General features: G+C 43.6%; 1 protein-coding gene across 1 annotated transcript in view; it reads right to left on the reverse strand.

The window, feature by feature from the left end:
* Positions 1–21,893, reverse strand: part of LOC126298401 (uncharacterized) — a 278,837-nt gene that overhangs the window by 26,930 nt on the left and 230,014 nt on the right. Inside the window, exon 2 of the mRNA XM_049989714.1 lies at positions 13,220–13,380. Coding sequence (XP_049845671.1) covers positions 13,220–13,379 — 160 coding nt within the window. The 5' untranslated portion in view covers position 13,380. The remainder of the gene's footprint in view (positions 1–13,219; positions 13,381–21,893) is intronic.

Here is a 21,893-nt window from a genome sequence, read left to right on the forward strand (position 1 = left end):
CTACCTTCCAAACTTCGCAGGAGAGCTTCTGTAAAGTTTGGAAGGTAAGAGACGAGGTACTGGCAGAAGTAAAGCTGTGAGTACCGGGCGTAAGTCGTGCTTCGGTAGCTCAGATGGCCAGTGCGGCTCTCGCAGCCGAGCGAAGCGGACGTGCGGTGTGTGCTCTCCGCTGGCAGAGAGGGCCCGCGCGCCTTGTTTACTTTCTTCGGCCGACACTAACGTGACGCCGTAGCGCTCCAAGACCATGGCAAACCAGTACAGAAGATCGACCTTGAAATTCACATTTCGGAACGACTTTACCCGACCAAAGGCGCTCGAAGTCGAACGGTTTTTAAAAGAGGAAGCCAAGATCCCGGCTGCCGACATTGTCGGCATTCACTTTTCGATCGTCAGTAGCACGGTCTATGTAAAGCTCATAAACGAAACTACTTGCGACAAGGTGCTTCGAGAGATGAAACAAGAACTCCGCTTCTGCCACGCAGATGGAAATGTTGGCAACGTCGAGGTCGGCCATGCCGCAATGGGACTGCGGACTATACGCATCTTCGAACTTCCATTTGAACTCCCGGCGGCAGAAGTTGTAGCGGCGCTCCGCCCCTACGGCACGGTACACGAACACGTGGCTGAAAAATGGACCCAGTTTAAGACGTAACCAGTACTCAATGGAGTACGCCAAGTGCGCATAGATCTCCAACGACACGTGCCATCCTATCTACAGATAGGTGGATGCCGGGCCATAGTTATTTATGACGGCCAACCAAAGACGTGCTCCGGATGCGGTAAGGAAGGTCACCTTCGTTCCGAGTGCCTCCAGCGTCGGATCACACAACTCCCACCGAAGGACGTTGCACCACCAGCGGCGAAGACTATTCTACCCGTTACTTACGCGGCGGCGCTCACGACGTTCTCCACACAACAGACACGGCCGACCGCTTCAGCGGAACAAGAATCACTTTCCACGGACAAAGACCTGGATGATCCGCCGACCTGGCCAGTGGTGGAAAATAGCACTACGACTCTGGAGCTACCGAACGCGACAGACATTGACGCCAGTAAGATGGCAATTGATTCCCTTATTGTACCGACCGAAGCGTTTGTTCCGGCGGAACATGAGTCAGTGCCGTCTTCTGACAATGAAGGCCACGTACGGAAACAGCGATCACCGAAACGCCGAAAGCGGCGTCGTCGGACCGTGTCGGAACACAGCGGTTCGCATTCGGCCGGGGAAGAACGACTGACCACTCAAGAAGCCAGCCGCGAAGCTGAAGCTGTTTCCACTGACTCCAACCTTGCAGAACAGACAGAAAAACGTGCAGCTTTCGACCATCGGCCCATTGACAGAAACATTGAGCAGCGGGAAGGTACCAGTGCAGGTAGCGAAGTCGCCCGGTCCCTTACTATCAAACATTCTGAGGCTATGGACCATGAACAGACATCCGCGCCCGCTTCATGGGCCGAGGACGTTGAGACACAAGATCACGACCCGCGGCCAGCTGAGGCGCCGCCGGATCATGCAGCATAAGCAGCACAAGGAGGACCGCGTTCGGCGGGGGGTGACATCACTTCCGATGTTCGCTTCTCTCCACCTTCACTATGGATAACCTCGCCCAAACAACTCGTTGCCAGGCTTACCGCCTGGCGACAATGAATATCAACATGATCAGTTCTCCTGTCAAGATCCAACTTTTGAAAGAAACCATACGAGCCATGGGGGTTGACTTTGCTTTCCTACAAGAAGCGAAAACGACGGCACTCCCGCACTTTTACGGGTACACCACACATGTGACGCCCGGTAGCCCTGCAGATACCGGAGTGGCAATATTAGTGCGTGAAGGAATTGAAGTTACCGACGTCACGTTTCTTCCCTCCGCTCGAGGAATAGCATTTACGGCACTCAACACCCGATTCATTAATGTTTACGCGCCGTCGGGTACCACAAGACGTCACGACCGCGCCAGATTCTACTCCACAGATGTCGCTCCCCTTTTCCTAGGGCGATACGACCACAGCGTCTTCGCCGGCGATTTTAATTGTGTACTTCATCCCAAGGACCAAATCCCACATTACACGCCTTGTCCGGAACTGGGTGCGATGATCCAAGAACTTCACTTGTGCGACACGTGGGAAAAAGTCCACGGTAACCGCTCTGGCCACACTCATCTTACCAGTCATTCGGCCAGCCGACTCGACCGCATATATGTGTCACAAGATCTCACACAAGGTGTGGTGGACGCCGAACTATGGCCTCAAGCCTATTCTGATCACAGTGCCTATATCTGCACTATACACCTACGCCCCCAACAAGTCTGGCGCAGCAATGGCTTTTGGAAGCTCAACATAACTCATCTCCAGGACCTGGATTGCCGTCGGCAAGTTGCAGCAACGTGGACTGACTGTGAACGCCGGCACCCTCGATACGCCTCGACCCTGGAGTGGTGGCTCCTCTGTGCCAAACCAGCAATCCGTAGGACACTTATGCAATATGGCAAGGACGTGACTGCGTGGCATCGACAGACCCTCGATTTTTACTACGCGACTCTCAGGGACCTCGACGCCTTACCCCCTTCCCCGGAGAGACAACATGATCAAAGCAGAATCAAGGCTCACATACTATCATTGACGAAGCGCCGACTAGAAGGTGCAGTCGTCCGCTCGCGACGGCACGACCGAACGTTTGCGGAGGAACCCACTATGCATCACGTTGTGGCGGATAAGCGCCGACAACGCCAACACTTAATTACACAACTCAGGACACACGACGGTCGCTTATGTACGACCCAAGCAACCATAGTAAAGGCGGTGGAGGATCATTTTCGTCATCTTTACAAGGAAAGAATCGTCGATGACGAGGCCACTACTGAAGTGTTACAGCAGGTAACACGTACTATCGACGAGGCTACCGTGAATGCACTAACAGAGGAAATCTCACTTGAAGAAGTCGAAGACGCCGTGGACAAAGGTGCGGCCAATAAGTCTCCTGGACCTGATGGATTGCCCATCGAATTCTACCGGACTTTCCGTGACATCATGATGCCTCGCTGGGTTATAATGTTCCGCGAACTTACGTCTCCAGACTGTGTTGTGCCGCCAGCGTTTGTAGAAGGACTTCTCATACCGGTACATAAGCCAGGTGGAGGGCTATCGATTAACGACTATCGGCCGCTTACAATGCTGAACGCCGATTACAAGATTTTCACCAGGATTATGGCGAGCCGTATTAAGACGACTTTGCCGATGATCCTCGCTCCTGAACAGACGTCGCAGGGGGGAGAAGCCAACATACACATGGCCACCGGTGACTGCAGGGATTTAATAGCAATCGCTTCTGCGTGCCGTCTGAGAGCGGCGATCGTCTCCGTAGATTTCAACCGCGCCTTTGATAGAGTGCACCACAACTTCCTCCTACGAGTGATGGACTGTATGGGATTCCCCCCGGGCCTCATCGACACCCTACGGCGTCTTTGGACCGCAGCCAGCTCACACGTCCAGGTTAATGGAAGGACGGTAGGACCAGTACCCATTAAGAGGTCTCTACGACAGGGTTGTCCCCTTTCTACCTACCTTTATGCCATCGCACTCGAGCCACTCCTAGGGGGCCTTAACCACCGCCTATCTGGCATCACGCTGCGGGACGTCACCTTTCGCTATAGGACATACGCTGACGACCTGCTACTGCTGGTTCGTTCCAATGACGAAGTTCAAAGCGTACTAACCTGGATTGAGCGATACGGACAGGCCGCCGGCAGTCTTCTGAACATCAACAAGTCGGCGGCGTTGGATATTGGGCGAGGTCTCGGACCGGAAGCCCTCGCTCCCCTCCCACCAGTTTCTGATCTGCGATATTTGGGAATCACGTTCAAGAAAGATGTACGTAAAACAGCTGCAGCAAACTACCGACGGTTATTACAGATCATACGCGCAATGGTGCGACAGAACCTGCTCCGGGACTTGAACCAGCTACAACGTGTTGAATACCTGAACCTCTACGTGGCATCAAAACTCAATCACGTGGCACAAGTCCTCCCACTACCGCTGCAGATAGGTCGCCGGCTTCAAGCGGCCTTCAGTTACTACGTTTCCACAGGTCATATCTTTAAAGTACGATACGACACTCTTACCCTCCCAGTGCACAAAGGAGGGCTGGGATTGGTCAACGTCAGGGCGAGAGCAGCTAGCCTTTACATGAGCAACATGAGGAAACGATGGAAAAGTCTTTATACCTCTCTCACAGGTCGTTTACTACAGGTTCTGATGCCAGTCTCTAACGTCCCGCCGGTGTCGGTTGCGCACGTCGCACCACAGCTCTCCCATGTGTCGACCTTCATTCTTGATTACAGCTATGTCAGCTCGAACCTCTCCGCCACGCGTCCACCAAAGGCGAAAGATTTTTACACCAACCTTATGCGTGCTGTTCCCCATAACGTGGTGGAAAACAAGTACCCTACGGTTCACTGGCCAAGAGTGTGGAAAACGATACACCACAACTTTCTGTCCTCCACGGTGCGTTCGAAGTGGTATCAGATTGCCAACAAAAAATATGCCACACTACAGCGACTTCACACTATTGGACTGGCAGACTCCCCTTATTGCCCAGATTGTCACCTTTTGGATACTGATGAACATCGTTTTACTTGCGCATCATCGTCCGGAGTTTGGCGACTAACACAGAAGATATTGGCTTGTTACCTCCGGGTCACACCTGATATGATTGACCCTCAGACCCTACTCTGTCCCGATGGAACTTACTTTCCGGCTGCAAAATATCATGCGCTTACATGGTTCAAAGGACTTACAGTCGCCTACATCTTTCGCGACGGAGAGAAAGAGCAGCTTGATTACTGGTGGTTCCTGCAAAATGCTCACAATGCCCTCGAACGCACACCGAAATACCGTACGCTCTTCGCAAATTATTTACGCAGCGTTTTCGTTAACCCCCCACTCAGCTGGGGAGTGCCGAGCTGCGGTTAATGTTCTGTGCCGCATCACACAAACGGCTGAACGTTCTGCCTTGTCAGCCATGAGCGAAGGAAGAGACAAGCTGCTGCAAGGATGCTGTTTTCCTTGAGGCACTAGCGATGCTGAATGCCTCCGTTGCAGATGCCCTTCAAAGGCGCAATTGGAGATATCAGATAACGATGACGAGGCTCCAAGTGGAACCAGTTACATTACTGAAGAACCTTTTAGTTGGAATTACATCAGTGATTTATGTTTTTATTTCTGGATTACTCTTTTATGCCACCTTTGTTGTTGTAACACTTACTTGTAACACTTACTTACTAGAATTCACATGTAACAAAAAAAAGTGGCAAAGGATAGCCCTAACCTTGATTTCCCATATTTCCCCTGATATATAGGCAGCTCTCTGGGGTGGGTTTACTCAGGAGCCAACGCCTGAAGTGGATCAGATTTTTTGTTATAGGATGAAAAGTGGCGGTGGCACTTAGGGGTTTTTTTAGTTCCATTTTCCTAAGGGGCTTTTAAGGGAAATTACTTTATAGAGAAAAAAAATAAAAAAAACAAAAAAATAAAAAATAAAAGAAAAAATAAAAAAAACAAAAAAAAAACAAAAAAAAGATGGTAGAGCACTTGCCCACGAAAGGCAAAGGTCCCGAGTTCGAGTCTCGGTCGGGCATACAGTTTTAAACTGCCAGGAAGTTTCAACGCATATCCTACAACGCACAATATGAAAATTATTTCTATAAAGTTGGGTATGCCCCCGGTAAATAGTTTTCCGTCTATACTGGCTCCAGTAGTTTAATTATAACTATCCCGTATATTATTATTATTGGCGAATTCTCACCAGAAATGGAAGACGTTAAGTAGATAACTCGATCAATTTTTCTTTGAGCTCTTCTTGTTCTTCCAATAGGCTTTTTTCTTTCCGAAAAGGCTTGTTTACGCTCATCCTACCACTCTGATCTATACTGTTTTTCTTTTCGTTGCTCTGATATAATTTCCCGTTTGTCTACTTTGTGTCTGAAGGTGTCTCTTTCTATAATTTCGGCTGGTCTTATGATTGCAGTATTTAGGTCCTTTCGAATTTCATCTAGCCAAGGTGTGGAGTTCTTAAGTGAGGTTGCATAATCTAATATTGTTTTCTTCAATCGATTTTCTGGTACTCGGCTGAGATAACCAAAGAATTTCATTAGTCTTATCCTAATATCAATTTCGATGTTTCAAAACTTTCTCGTTGTTTTAATTGATTGTACCCTACAACCGTTTTGGGTACGTCTTCCTCCTAGAATTCTGCTGATGATTTTCCTCTCTTCTTTTTTGATGGCTTCAAGTTGTTGTTGTTTGTTAAGGGTTAGTGTTTCACATCCGTAGAGGATTGCTGGTTTCTTGACAGAACTGAAGTGTCGAATTTTTGCCCCTTTTGACATTGATTTTTGTTTGTTTTAGTGGTTTTACGTTAACCCTAATCCATTTTTAATTTTTTGGAGGCGATGTTGTGAGATTTTTTTCAATGCCTGTCAATTCGATGAAGTCTCCAAGGTATTTTAAGTATGAGACCCTCTTAATTTAACGTATTTTGTTTTCAGACTTGCAATTTCTGTTATCTCAAATGAAATTTGTAAATCTACTTTTTCTGCACATTCTTTGAGTATTTCCAGCTGTTTGACTGCAGTCTACTCATACTCTGTTATCTTCGCCAAGTCGTCCGCAAATGCAAGATGTATTATGTTGATGTTGGTTTTGGCAACGGCCAGTCGGATTGGCTTTCAAACCCCACATTTCTGGAGTTATTTTTACCATTCTTCCATAACTTTATCTAGAACTACGCTGAACAGAACAGGAGAGAGTCAATCACCCTGTTTCACACCTGTTTCAATGTCGAAGAGTTCAGAGATCTCCACCATAAATTTTACATTAGATTTCGTGCCCATTAGTGTTAGTTTTATGATTTCTCGTATTTTGGGATCTAATCCCCTTTCTTCTAAATTGTATTAGTGACGGCCCGTCTATTGAATCGTATGCTTTTTTTTGAAATCTACAAGTGTGCACACTACAGGCTTTTGTCTGAGAGCTCACATTTTGAGTATGGTGTTGAGGTTGAAAATTTGTTCCGGACATGATCTGTTCGGCCTGAATCCTGCTTGATATTCTGCTACTTTGGGTTCTAATTACTGTTGTGTTCTATTCAAGAGATAGGCTGATAGAATTTTGCAGGTCATTGGTAATAGAGAGATCCACCTATAGTTGTTTACAGCTGATTTATTACCTTTCTTATGTAGTGGTTGAATCAGAGCAATATTCCAGTCATCCGGGATTTCTCGGTATACCAGATGTTTTGGATGATTTGAGTAATTTCTTTAATTGAATTTGGGCTTAAATTTTTCATAAATGCTGCTACAATTCCGTCCTCCCCTGATGCTTCATTGCTTTTAAGTTTCTTGATGTGAGCATTAATTTATTCTTGTGTTGGTGGTGACGAGTTCTGTGGTGAGATTTCTGGCTGAACTTTCGGGAATCTGTCTTTGGGTTACGGACAATTTAAAAGCTGAGAAAAACATGTGGGTAGTACTTGGAAATTTTCTTTATTTGTCAGGGCCAATTTACCATCTCGTTTTCGAAATCAAAGGTTTTGTTGTACCGTTTGATCCGGTTTGCGAAGCTGTTATAGAAATCGTGTGTGTTGTAGTTTTTGAAGTTTTCTTCGATTGACTGTAGTTGCTTACTGACATATTTTCGTTTAATTTGCCTCAAAACTTACAAGGGAACTTCCCCATCGCACCCCACTCACATTTAGTTATAAGTTGGCACAGTGGATAGGTCTTGAAAAACTGAACACAGATCAATCGAAAAAACAGGAAGAAGTTGTGTGTAACTATGAAAAAAATAAGCAAAATACACAAACTGCGTAGTCGATAGCCAAGATAAGCAACATCAAGGAGAGACTGAGCTCAGGAGCGCCGTGGTCCCGTGGTTAGCGTGGGCAGCTGCATAACGATAGGTCCTTGGTTCAAGTCTTCCCTCGAGTGAAAAGTTTACGTTCATTATTTTCGCAGAGTTATGATCTGTCCTTTCGTTAATTGACGTCTCTGTTCACTGTAATAAGTTTAGTGTCTGTGTTTTGTGACTGCGGAACGAGAGGTCCTTGGTTCAAGTCTTCCCTCGAGTGAAAAGTTTACTTTCTTTATTTTCGCAAAGTTATGATCTGTCCATTCGTTCACTGCCGTCTCTGTTCACTGTAATAAGTTTAGTGTGTGTTTTGCGACAGCACTGCAAAACCGTGAGATTAGTAGACGGAAGGACGTGCCTCTCCAATGGCACCCGAAAAAATTTGATCGCAAGCTCATAGGTCAACCGATTCCTCCACAGGAGAACACGTCTGATATATTCTATACGACACTGGTTACGGAATGTGCGTCACATGACAGGAATATGTTGTCGACTCCCCTAACTTGTACACTTGGCGAATGGGTTTTCTTCTACCTTGCCCGATTGAGGTTTTCTTGTGGATGTGATAATCACTCCCAAAAAAGTGATGGAAACGTAAGAGTTTGTCACATAAACTGCAACAAATGAATGGAGCAGTTTCACAGTCTCACAATTTTCCCTGTGCTCTGTCAAAACGTATGTTTTTAAGGTTTTCAAATTTTTCCGTGTGTAGACCGTCAAATCTTGCGTATGTCCAAGCAAATCTGAACATGCCCTGGAACTTTGGAGAGTTGATTATGTGTGGGTGCCTGAACTTTGATAATTGACACACGATCACGTAAACAATACTGCTCTTCTATGTACCTGTGCAGCTTGGAAAAATAATTGTCTGAAAATAAAAAATTAAATTTCACTCAAGGGAAAACTTGAACCAAGGACCTGTGGCTCCGCAGCTACTCACGCTAAACACGGGACTATGGCGTTCCTGAGCTCACGCTATCCTTGATGTTGTCTATCTTTCGCATACTTCGTTTGTATATTTTGCTTATTTTTTTCATAGTTCCACACAACTTCTTCCTGTTTTTCTCGAGCGATCTGCGTTCAGTTTTTCAAGGCCTATCCACTGTGCCAACTTATAACTAAATCTGAAAGGGGGGGGGGGGGGGGTGCGATGGGGAGGTTCCCTTGTTAGAAGTCTATCAGCGCATTTCGAAAAATTTCTTCTGTGTTTCTTCTGATTTGTTGCAATTTGCAATTGTAATTCGGAAATGCAATTCTCCTTTCTTCTAGTGCGTTGGTTTTTTATGAAGAGGGATCAGATCTTTTGTTATTTTTGATGATTTTAGTTTGAAATTTCTACGAACCATCCGAGTGTTGTTCTTCCCATTTTGCAGTGATTTTGGTGTCTTTCATTTGGTGTAGATCAAATTTTGGTATCAGCGGTGTTTTTCTTTTGAATTTCCTCTTGGGTCTGAATCCATTTTTTCTTTGGTTAAATAATGATCCTTTGCGTAATTGCACATCGTGAATTTCTTTTTGGTAGTCACATGAAATTTCAATACGATCAATCTGAAATTCTCCGAAATGATGGATGCGTGATCGCCACGTTTTTTGTTTTTTGGGGTGTTTCAAAAGTGAGTTTGACACAATTTTTAGGTTGTTTTGTTAGCGTAATTAAATGAGTCGTGTGTCATTTCTGTTGGTAAATTTGTGTGCTGGGTAGCTTCCCACTGTCTTTTGTATCTGTGTTCTCTGGCAATTTGTGGACTGAAGTTACCGAGTAGAGTTTTCGCATCATCTTTTGGAATTTTGCCCATTCTCTTTCAAGTTCTTCCCAGAATATTTCTGTTTTTTTTTTTTTCAGGGTAATTTTTATCATCACCATTTGTTGGTACGTGTGCATCAATAAAGGTCTGGTTTTTGTTTCTGTGTTTGATTTTTAGGGTCATTATTTGATTTTTGATGCGTTTCACATCTGTTACTGAGTCCAGCACTTTTTTGTCTACAAGACCATTCCAAATAGTGCTGCTCCTTTGCCAGTTTTCTTGTTTGTTCCACTTTTGAAGAGTCTGTAATTATTGTAGTCTATAGTTTCTGAATCTGTGTAGCGTGCTTCTTGCAATGCGAGAATTTGAATTTTCTGCTTCGTAAGTTCTGTTGTGAGATCGTGTAACTTTCCTGCGTAAATAAGTGTCTGAATATTGAAAGTGCCCAAATACGTGTGTGTTTGTCGTGGAAGTTTAACAGAGCACTCCAACTTGTTCTCTCGTATGAGTTCAAGCTCCTCAGAACCCGAATGCTTGGTTGCGACATTGGAGCGGGTAAATTGCCCACCGGGGGTAATTTTGTCTAGCTGTGCTAGTTATGTAGAACCAGGGATTGTGAATTGCTGGAGCATATTAGCAGCACCTCCTGGCGAACAGACGCCGACCATACCGCAACTTACACCAAGTCAGACGTAGCATAGATTCTGGTTGCCATTTAGGCCCAAGGGTGGTATTTTATTTCCCACTTACCCGGCATATCTACCGAGCGTTCCCAAATCCGCCACCTGGGGATGCACCAGATGAGGGTTGACAAACACTGGCTGCCCTGTTTATTATTAACAGACGAGTACTTAATTTAATTATGAGTCATGTCCAACGTGAATCTATTCTTTCATACAGGGCGTATAATATAAACAAGACCGCCAAACCTTTAAGTGTTACGCGTAGTGGAAACTGGTCGTTTTTCAGAATGGAGCTTCTGCCTGTAAACGCATAGCCCAAGGCTCTGGGGGGCATCGAAGTTTGAGAACGGTGGCATGAAAGTATTTTCCGATTGCGTTTAACATTCACATAGCAGTGCATTAGTCATCGGTGAAATATGTTAATTCACTTGTATCTGTAGTTTAAAGCTGGCTTCAAAGAAACTATGGTATGCAAGAAAGCTTGATTATTGCACTCCATGGCATATCAAAAAAAATGGTTCAAATGGCTCTGAGCACTATGGGACTTAACAGCTGTGGTCATCAGTCCCCTAGAACGTAGAACTACTTAAACCTAACTAACCTAAGGACATTACACACATCCATGCCCGAGGCAGGATTCGAACCTGCGACCCTAGCGGTCACGCGGTTCCAGAGTGTAGCACCTAGATCCGCACGGCCACATCGGCCGGCCATGGCATATCAAAACGCCGAGTGGGTTAAGGTGCGTAATAACATTCCTGCACATGTACTACAAGCTCGTATAGTCCTTAATGTCGTCATAATTGAGGCGTTGAGATCAGAAACGGGTTCTGTCATCATTTTTGGAGTATATGAGTTATTACGGTAGTTGGTATACTCACACGATTCCGCATCTTTTGGTTCTAAAATGGTACTTGTTCAGTGATTTTTCCGTGTCAAAATCAGTGCTGAAATTACGTTTCATGGAGAAAGAGGACTTGTCACAAAGACAATTCCCTATATTGCAAGAAAGAACGTGAGGCGTGAAGGCAGCAATGTAGCGGTTTCAATAATCAGCTGTGAGATTTCCAAATGACTTCGGTAACGGAACAGTTAGACGAGTGCGAAGACGATTTACATTAATTTAGAAGAAAGAAAAGACGCCCCGAATTGTGGAAGAGCAATGTCAATACACAAGAGAAGGTCAAGGGTTTGGAGCATGCCAACTGGAAAGGAAACATTGTTCCTAGGAGGGAAACAGGAAAAGATTGCAGGTAAATAGTCATGCAATGTACATTGTTTGAATTCTCTGTACATAATGTAATATTCTGTAGCAGAGGCAAGTTGTGTAGAAACATTGTACTAAAATGTGAATATAAATTCCTTTCATGGACGCAAAGTTGAAATTTATGTTTTAGTTGTAATACGGGAAATCGGTAAAAATATGGTATTCGCCGAGTATATATGTTAACAATATGCTAATATCTGTTTACAGCCGGCCGGAGTGGCTGAGCGGTTCTAGGCGCTACACTCTGGAACCGCGCGACCGCTACGGTCGCAGGTTCGAATCCTGCCTCGGGCATGGATGTGTGTGATGTACTTAGGATATTTAGGTTTAAGTAGTTCTAAGTTCAAGGGGACTGATGACCTCAGAAGTTAAGTCCCATAGTGCTCAGAACCGTTTAACCATTTTCTGTTTACAGATGGCGACGTAAATGTTTTGAGAAGTTCTCATTTGCTGAGAAGGAACTATTGTTGACAGAATTCAACAATTTTCCCAACAATGATGGACAGGATGGGTACTACTTGCGTGCTCACATTCTTCCCTTCTTTCCAAAAGCAAGGAGACCACGCCCAAATTCCATTACCAATTGTGGAAGGACAGCAAATTATTATTATAAGGTAACTTGCATGAAAACTATAATATTAGTTTATTAACCATTTCGTTCCCGAATTATGTACATCTTTGATCCACGTTTTGTAAAATCTTTAAGGAAAATAGTTAAGGCATATATTTAATAGGGTTACAGTATTAAGATTATGTAGATTTTTGTTTTATGTTACTAATTCACCTGTAACTGCAGGTTAAAGCTGGCTTCAAGGAAACTATGACATGCAAGAAAGCTTCATTATTGCACTCCATGGCATATCAAAACGCCGAGTGGAGAGACTGTGCCGCTTAAGTTTATATTTCAGTACAATGACTGTTGTTTAAATCAAAAAGGGGATCTGGCAGTCATTTTCTATTACAATTTCCTCCACACAATTACAGATTACCCGCCAGGGTAGCCGAGAGCGCTAACGCGCTGATCCTGGACTCGAGTAGGCGCTCCGGCCCCGGATAGAATCCGCGCGGCGGATTAACGACGACGGCCGGTGTGCCAGATGTGGTTTTTAGGCGGTTTTCCACACCCTCCTAGGTGAATACCGGGCTGGTCCCCACATTTGAAACACATTCACACTATTGCGCCATTTACACTGGACGCAGACAGCTGGCGTACACTAATAGCGTCCCAGGGGGCATGGGGTGGCGGCAGGAAGGGCATCCGGCCGCCCCTTAAAATTAACCGTACCAAATCCGAACTTAACCCTGTCGACCATGATCACAATGCGGCATAAAGGCGGTAGCGAAAGAAAGAATCCTGTTATTACAGATTGTTGGTATAACACTGCATTCTTCCTCACGAGCATGTGGGACTAAGTATAAGGATTGGGAATAACGCTATTGAGAATCATACAGTTTATTCAATATATCTCAGAACATCAATTGAGTGACATATCTCCTTTTTGATCTCAAAGCCTCAATTGTGCTGTTGTGTTGTATACCAATGCAGTAACGCTGTTGGAATCGTTACAACGTGTACCAGTGCACAAGTACCGAACTGATAAATGGGGCTGAAAGTGTCGCACCTGTGTGGACGTCGTCGTCGTCCGCCTTGTGGCCGGGCGGCAGGCGCTGCTGCCAGGCTTCAGCGCCGGGCGGCCGCCCCCAGGCCACGGCAGACTCGTCCCGCACGTAGGGCGCCGCCAGCACCGCCGGCGCCACCAACACCAGCAGCCAGCACAGCATCCTGCAACCCACACCTCCTCCTCATTCTCTCTTCCTCAGTATCTGTCACAGTTATATACACTACTGGCCATTAAAATAGCTAAACCACGAAGATGACGTGTTACATACGCGAAATTTAACCGACGGATTGTAGCCTATCGCGATTACGGTTTATCGTATCGCGACATTGCTGCTCGCCTTGGTCGAGATCCAATGACTTAGCAGAATATGGAATCGGTCGGTTCAGGAGGGTAATACGTAACGCCGTGCTGTATCCCAACGGCCTCGTATCACTAGCAGTCGACATGACAGGCATCTTACCTGCATGGCTGTAACGGATCGTGCAGTCACGTCTCGATGCCTGAGTCAACAGATGGGGACGTTTGCAAGACAACAACCACCTGCACGAACAGTTCGACGACATTTGCAGCATCATGGACTATCAGCTCGGAGACCATGGCTGCGGTTACCCTTGACGCTGCGTCACAGACAGGAGCGCCTGCGATGGTATACTCAACGACGAACCTGGGTGCACGAATGGCAAAACGTCATTTTTTCGGATGAATCCAGGTTCTGTTTGCAGCATCATGATGGTCGTATCCGTGTTTGGCGGCATGGCGGGGGAACGCACGTTGTAAGCGTGTATTCGTCATCGCCACACTGGCGTATCAGCACCGACCACCATTCTTCCCACGTATCATCAGCTACTGGAGTAGGAAGGAAAGTGGGGAGGGATGCTTCCTGATTGATTATACTCCTCTGAATATCAACTGTGCCATGGCTTGTGCAGAATGGATATTTTCTATGTGTACGGGCTACATTCATCATCAATGACGTCACGAAGTCTTCATGAGGACAGTGTACAAGGAACTTTGAAAGCTGGTGAAAACTCTAAGATGCTTCATTTACGTCGATAAGGGCCTTTTGGCTGTGTTCATTAACGTTTTGTATCAATATGCCTATAATGAGTTGCTGGATAATCATATTTCTCCATTCGTCTACCATTGCCCGTACGCCGCCTGTTCTGTCTTCTATGAAGTAGTACTTGCATCTACTGAATTTAGAGTGTAGCTACTTGACGTGAAAAACAGTCAGGTGCAATCAAAGATAAAATCTTCAGATTTGAGCGTCGTCCAAATTATCGCACCAGACATCAGGAACAACATGTACTCAATTTGGCGGATCTATTTGTTTTCTCGTTATGTATTAGGATGAACAAAGATATGTCGTACTATGTCGAGAAGCCTTTCCAGTCTATGCCACAGCAGACTGTGTAACTTTCTGTCCGGTCATGTATAGAGTGATAATACACGTAGTACAATTCTTTAGTTTAGAAATTGAGCGATTCGTCATTCAAATATTAGAAACCAGTGTCTATTATAGTTTAATTAAAATGTGGATCAAAGAAAATATATTAAAGAATGGGTTCCAGATAATAATCTGTTATGTAAGTGTTACGCAAGATGAATTTCGGCAGATACAGTGAAAGACCATAATGCGTGCTACTGCAGGTAGCTGAAGATCCTTTATTTTCTGAAGCACATCATAGTATTCACTGAGTGTTTCTGCTTATCTTTTTAGACGAATTCTTGTGAAGGACTCCTTTTTCCCTTGTTTACCTATATAATGAAAAATTATGGCGCTGAGCACTATGGGACTTAACTTCTAAGGTCATCAGTCCCCTAGAACGTAGAACTACTTAAACCTAACTAACCTAAGGACATCACACACATCCATGCCCGAGGCAGGATTCTAACCTGCGACCGTAGCGGTCGCGCGGTTCCAGACTGTAGCGCCTAGAACCGCTCGGCCACCCAGGCCGGCAATGAAAAATTATTATCTTCTGGATTGTACTAAGGTAAAAATGGTAAGAAATATCTGGCACCCTAAATGTAAAACATTTTATCTCTGTTAGACTGCAATGTTTCTATACGTTATATCCCGTTTCCTAATAATCGCTACTAAGATGAGAATAATAAAACGCATCTGTTTCAGAACTATTTCAATTTCATCATTTTCTGTTTGTCCTCTGTCCCTCTGTAGTCGCGAAATGGAATATTAGGCATACATTTTGTCTCTGCTGATAAACAGAAAGATATCAATACTTCTGTGTGTTCATTGTATACCAAGTTCACATCGTAAGACCTAAAACTGCTAACAACGTTGTGCGGGAAACGTCACATAAACAACGAACAGTGAGAGTGCATTACGACATTTAAGTCTCAGTCTCTTGTTTGAAAATAAAGTCATGTTTACCTTTCTTCTCGTATGGGCCTGCAGTTCAGGAGCAACTGAAACTACAACTCAATTAAAAGTTTTACCTGCATCAAAAGAGCGCGACTTTTAGAGAACTCCCAAGTTTTAACTACTTTAGATATATTTTGTAACACGAAACTGTAATTATTTCAACATTTCTGATCGGAGGTGCACTACCTTTCGTTTTCTGTCAAGTTACGTTTTAATGGTTTTAGAGCAGAGATTTGACTTTTTCGGTGAGCATGTTAAAAAAACAAAGAAACACATTTATTATGATGATGTAACCACCACGCTGTCGTTACATATAGCAATTACTTTATAAAATTAGAAAGCAATTGTATACAAACAGGTCTACTGGTATTACACTCAATAAACAAGAACGAGCGAGATGCTGCAGTTATTACAGGTTCCAGTACTTGTCGCAGAGCGGAGATCAAACCGTCATCCTCTACCGTCATTGATGTTTTCGGTTCTTCAGAAAAATTGCTTGAAACCAGTCCCATATATATTATTATTATTTTCGATTATTCTCTGTTGAGAGAGCGATTGAACTTGAGTAGTCATGATTTCTTCTTCTTTCTTCGTTCTTTCCAAATTCTCTTCATACGTTCACTGTGTTCTCTGTTGCGTTCATCTGACCATCTTTTTCCCGCTCTGTTCTCGGTATGTTCTTGTTTAAGTGTGTGTTTCTTTATGATGTTTCTAAACTGTTCTCTATTGATTATGTTGTCTTGTGTGATCCCCAGTTCTTTAATGTCTTCTTCTGCTTCAGCGATCCACATTGTCTTGTTTTTGCTCTTCTTTACTATCTCAAAGATTTTTCTTGTGATCCTGCTTTTATTCATCCCGCTGATATGTCCATATAATTTCATCCTTCTATTTCTAATGGTGTCTGTTATTGTTTCTATGTCTTTGTAAATCTCTCTAGTTGGCCTCTTCATCCAAATTCCTTCCCCAAACACTGGTCCATATATTTTCCTCAGAATTTTTCTTTCCTGCTTGTCAATCTCTCTGCTCTTCGTATGACTATGAATCACTGTAGTATCTGCAGCATAAAGTGCTTATGGTAGGACTACTGTGTTGTAATGCCTTAGTTTTAAAAAAATGGTTCAAATGGCTCTGAGCGCTATGGGACTTAACATCTAAGGTCATCAGTGCCCTAGAACGTAGAACTACTTAAATCTAACTAAACTAAGGACATCACACACATCCGTGCCCGAGGCATGATTCGAGCCTGCGACCGTAGCGGTCACGCGGTTCCAGACTGAAGCGCCTAGAATCGCTCGACCACACCGTCCGGCTGCCTTAGTTTCGCATTGACAGAAATACATTTCTTATTATAGTGATTCCAAGTGAGTTTATATGCTTTTTGTAATCTGGAGATTCTATCATTATTGGCTATTGACTTCAGTCCTGATGGTTGGATTATCTGTCCCAGATATCTGAAGTGGGCAACTTGTGCCACTTTCCCGTACTGAGTAGTAATGGGGAGATAGTGTGCAGGTTTGTTTTGCATATACTGTGTTTTCTCGTAGGAGATTTGTAGCCCAGTTGTCTGTGAGATTTCGTGTAGTTTTTCCTATGCAAGTTTGGCTTCCTCTCTATCGTTCGTTAGAATGGCAAGATCGTCCGCGAAAGCCAGACACTTCACCCGAATTCTCTGCTCTTTTTTAATCATAACCCGAATTCCTTTTATTTCGTTTTCCCATGTCCTCACAATTTATTTCAGACCCATGTTAAACAGGAGGGGGGACATTCCATCTCCTAGCCGAACACCAGTATGTATATGAAATGCTTCTGATGTTTCTCCCATGAATTTAACTTTGGAGGTTGTATCTGTTAATGCCTGTTGAATAATTGACCTTATTTTCCTGTCAACCCTGAACTCCTATATAGTGTGAAATAATTTTTGTCTATCTATTGAATCGTAAGCCTTTTTAAAATAGACAAAAGTTACCACAGTATTTTTATATCTTGTCATTTGCAAAATTGTTTTTAAGTTCCATATCTGTTCGATGCAAGATCGACCTTTGCGAAACCCTGCCTGATACTCCCCTATTAACATGTCCGCTTGTTCTTCTAGTCTGTTTAACAGGTCCTTTGAAAGAATTTTATATATTACAGGAAGCAGGGAGGTATATACGGTGTGTGGTGGAGAATACGTCTGATACCTCTGTCATTTCCCCTCTTCACTGTTCCATTCGTGAACTGTGAGCGGGAATAGCGACTGTGTCGGTCACTCGCGACAGCTACTCTCCAATATTTTACATTTCTTGCTGTGTCCAGTGATTGATAAGCTATAATGCTATATTTGTTTAAATTTAGTGTATTGACAGACGACATTTCTATATTTAACCTTTACTTTTCCCACGGATTATCTTTGGTCGTCACTTGTAAAATTCTACCACATCGCCTTTTCGTGGTATTTCTGTCGCTCTACGGCCTCCGACCCGTCAGTCGGCAACACTTAGCGGAACCAGGAGCAGTTCTGAAAATATCCATCTCAGATCTGGATGAAATGTCAGTAACAAAAAAGTTTCATGTACTATGACCACACAATCCAGAACACTCCCCATTAATTTAGCAATCCCTTCGTACCCTTCATTCTCTCGACGACCTATGATAAAGTGCTGCTAGGAGGGAAGCAGCTTATTTAGGTATTCAGAATAGAATAATACAGGTACCTCATTAGCTGCGTATGCCTTTCCTATGTCATGCGGTTTTAGATAACTTTTTTACTCCGTAAATACTTGCCCCAGTATCTACGTTTCTGACTTTCAAGCGATGTTTGAAAGGAAGAATTATATTCTACCTCAGCAAAATATTTTCGGAACACTAAATTCATTATTTCATTGTGTTGTTTATCAGATTCCTTTTTGGTGGCATTTTGATCACTGAGGGACTGGATAAATGTTTGATCTGCTTACCAAACTCACATAAGACCAACAATTCATAGGATTTTTCGTCAGATTGGCCGACAAAATTTTATCCACGAATTCATTGATCGCTTCTCATATTGCTCTTCTTTCCCTCATTTCGTTTTCATTCAGCTTCTGTTTGGCAACAAACCTTTGAAATCTATTATGACGATGTCAGTTCTTTCGTAACAACTTTCTCAAATGGTTATGGAATCATGGTGGACCATACTTTCTCTCACGAAATTGCACGGCACATACATGTCAAGGGCGTATTGTAAAACAGTTTTCAATGTTACCCAGCAGTACTGCACATATCCGTCCTCAGAGATGAATACTTCAGTTTATATGGTTAGATAATCTGCGGTCTGTTTCCTATTATACTTGATAACCAGAAGCTTTTTTTTTTATCTTAACGCTACTCTTAACACCTGTAGTCTCTAATAGATATAATAACCCTACGATCGGTTCCATAAAATTTCGTGAGAACTGCCTCATGTTAGTAACTTGCAGGCACTATATTTTGGAAAAGTCTTCTGGCCATGTTCAGGTGCTCTATAGACTGAGATCCTCTATTAAACACCCCGCCGGTGCATGCGTGGTGTAACGCACTTGTCGGTGCGTTTCGTTGCTTGAGCGTATGAGTTTCGCCAGGAAGTCTGTCTGTTGTTAGGAGCGACCTCCACCGTGAAAACTCGCGTCATCAATGTCGGATCGATCGTCTTCACGTGGTAAAATAGCAGAACGGCGCCAGCTACGCTTTTTACAAAAGTGCCTGTGGTGGAATCGCTACATCTCATGGGTAACGGGTTTGGGGCTGAAATAAAAGCATTGTTTGAGCACTCTCTTCACTTTACGTACTTCTTTTTTAACAATGATTTTATGAACTATCCTCTGGTGGCCAACATTTTTATGGAAGATATTGCGCTGGGAGCACTAGACTCAGTTGGTTTGAAACCAGAAGTATTTTGGCAATACGTTGATGGTACATTTGTAGTTTGGCTTCATCGCTTGGGCAATCTCCAAGAGTTTCAGACACATCTAAACGCCGTACGTGAAAAAATAAAATTTGCTGTGGAGAAGCCTTTTTAGACGTCTTTTCGGGCGACGTAAGTGCGATGGCGCACTGGGGCATTCGGCATTTGCAATATTTCGAAAGCCCCTTCATGCCGACCTGCATTTATAGACAATTATTTTCCATTATCCGGCACAAGCAACAGGCGTTACGAAGACTCTGATTCATTCGTTTTGTAACATCTCAGTTTCTGGTAACAGGCAAGTGGAGTTGTACTCAACGAAAACTTCGGTTCAGTAGTTTCGGTACATTACATAAATGAAGTAGTAGATGGTAGGATTATCGGCAGTATTGATAGAATTGTTAGGGAAAGAAACAAATGAATGTGTAAGAGAGAAAATGGGAGCCGACGACTTATCTTTGTTTTTTGTTTGTTTGGTTGTTTGTTTTGCACATAATTAGCACCACACATCGTTCAGTGTTATTACTACATTGCGTGTTTTATATCCTTACTGTATATAAATTGCATTTTATGAGAAATAAAAATTAGTTGATCGCGTAACTTCTGCGCTTTTATGTAAGAAAAAGTAATTACTTTTGATGCTAGTGCAATTTAATTGGACAAACATAAAAATATATAAAATTATTGTTGTTATTTTCTATTCAATAGTGTATTCTTCATCATGATCAAACACAAGAGTTATCATTATCGATAAATGAGAAAATTGTTTATAAAATAAAAATGTTTTATATGTTTATATACGTTCGACGAGGTATTGAAGGTATGTTTGACATATTTTTGTTTTTCGTATTTACATTTTTCTTGAGGGAATTGTGTTTGCTAGCGCTATATGATAAATTTGTATTTTTTCTTTATTTTTACTTCATCGCTCTTTTTCACGTTGTGAATCAACAATTTTCGAATAAAACCTTAACTAAACATTGACAGTTTCAGTTCTTCTATAAATACTATTTATTAGTAACAGATGTTCCATAGGTTACCCGACGTCTTGTAAACTACTGGCGGCGCAGTGCAGAAACATGTTCGAGGGGTGTTTACTTTCCTTGATGGGCAGTAACACTACATGGAATACAGTTGTGAGTTACTAATTTTAATAACTGCATTAAATGCATATGGACAGAAGCTACATAAATCTTTGCATAATGTTCCACACTGCTAGAGGCGAAATTCGTTGCTAGTCACCGTATAAGTCAGCTGTTGAGTTCTGCCAGGAAAGGCGACTTCGCCACCACGTTCGTATTTCGGTTAACAGATAGAATATATCTCCCATACCCATCGTTTTCTATCATTTCTCTTGTTTGAGTAGGCAAAATAATATCACTGACCCCTTGTTTATATAGTGGAATTTTTTTCAATCTATACCAAGAAGAAATGCAGATGATAAACGGGTATTCATTGGATAAATATATTATAATAAAACTGACATGTGATTACATTTTCACGCAATTTGGGTGCATACATCCTGAGAAATCAGTACCCAGAACAACCACCTCTGCCCGTAATAACAGCCTTGACACGTCTTGGGCATTGAGTCAAACTGAGCTTGGATGGCGTGTACGGGTACAGCTACCCATGCAGCTTCAACACTATACCACAGTTCATCAAGAGTAGTGACTGGCGTATTGTGTCGAGCCAGTTGCTCGGCCACCATTGACCAGACGTCTTCAATTGGTGAGAGATCTGGAGAATGTGCTGGCCAGGGCACCAGTCGAACATTTTCTGTATCCAGAAAGGCCCGTACAGGACCTGCAATATGCAGTAGTGCATTATCCTGCTGAAATGTAGGGTCTCGCAGGGATCAAATGAAGGGTAGAGCCACGGGTCGTAACACATCTGAAATGTAACGTCCACTGTTCAAAGTGTCGTCAATGCGAACAGGAAGTGACCGATACGTGTAACCAATGGCACCCCTTACCATCACGCCGGGTGATACGCCAGTATGGCGATGACTAATACACGCTTACAATGTGCGTTCACCGCGATGTCGCCAAACACGGATGCGACAATCATGATGCTGTAAACACAACCTGGAACCGAAAAAATGACGTTTCGCCATTCGTGCTGACTCAGAGATCGACACGTGGCTGCACGATCCGTTACAGCCATGCGGATAAGATGCCTGTCATCTCGATTGCTAGTGATACGAGGCCGTTGGGATCCAGCACGGCGTTCCATATTACCCTCCTGAACCCTTCGATTCCATATTCTGCTGACAGTCATTGGATCTCGACCAACGCGAGCAGCAATGAAGCGATACGATAAACCGCAATCGCGATGGGCCACAATCCGACCTTTGTCAAAGTCGTAAACGTGATGGTACGCATTTC

The sequence above is a fragment of the Schistocerca gregaria genome, chromosome X (genome assembly GCF_023897955.1).
Source record: "Schistocerca gregaria isolate iqSchGreg1 chromosome X, iqSchGreg1.2, whole genome shotgun sequence".
Lineage (NCBI taxonomy): Eukaryota > Metazoa > Arthropoda > Insecta > Orthoptera > Acrididae > Schistocerca > Schistocerca gregaria.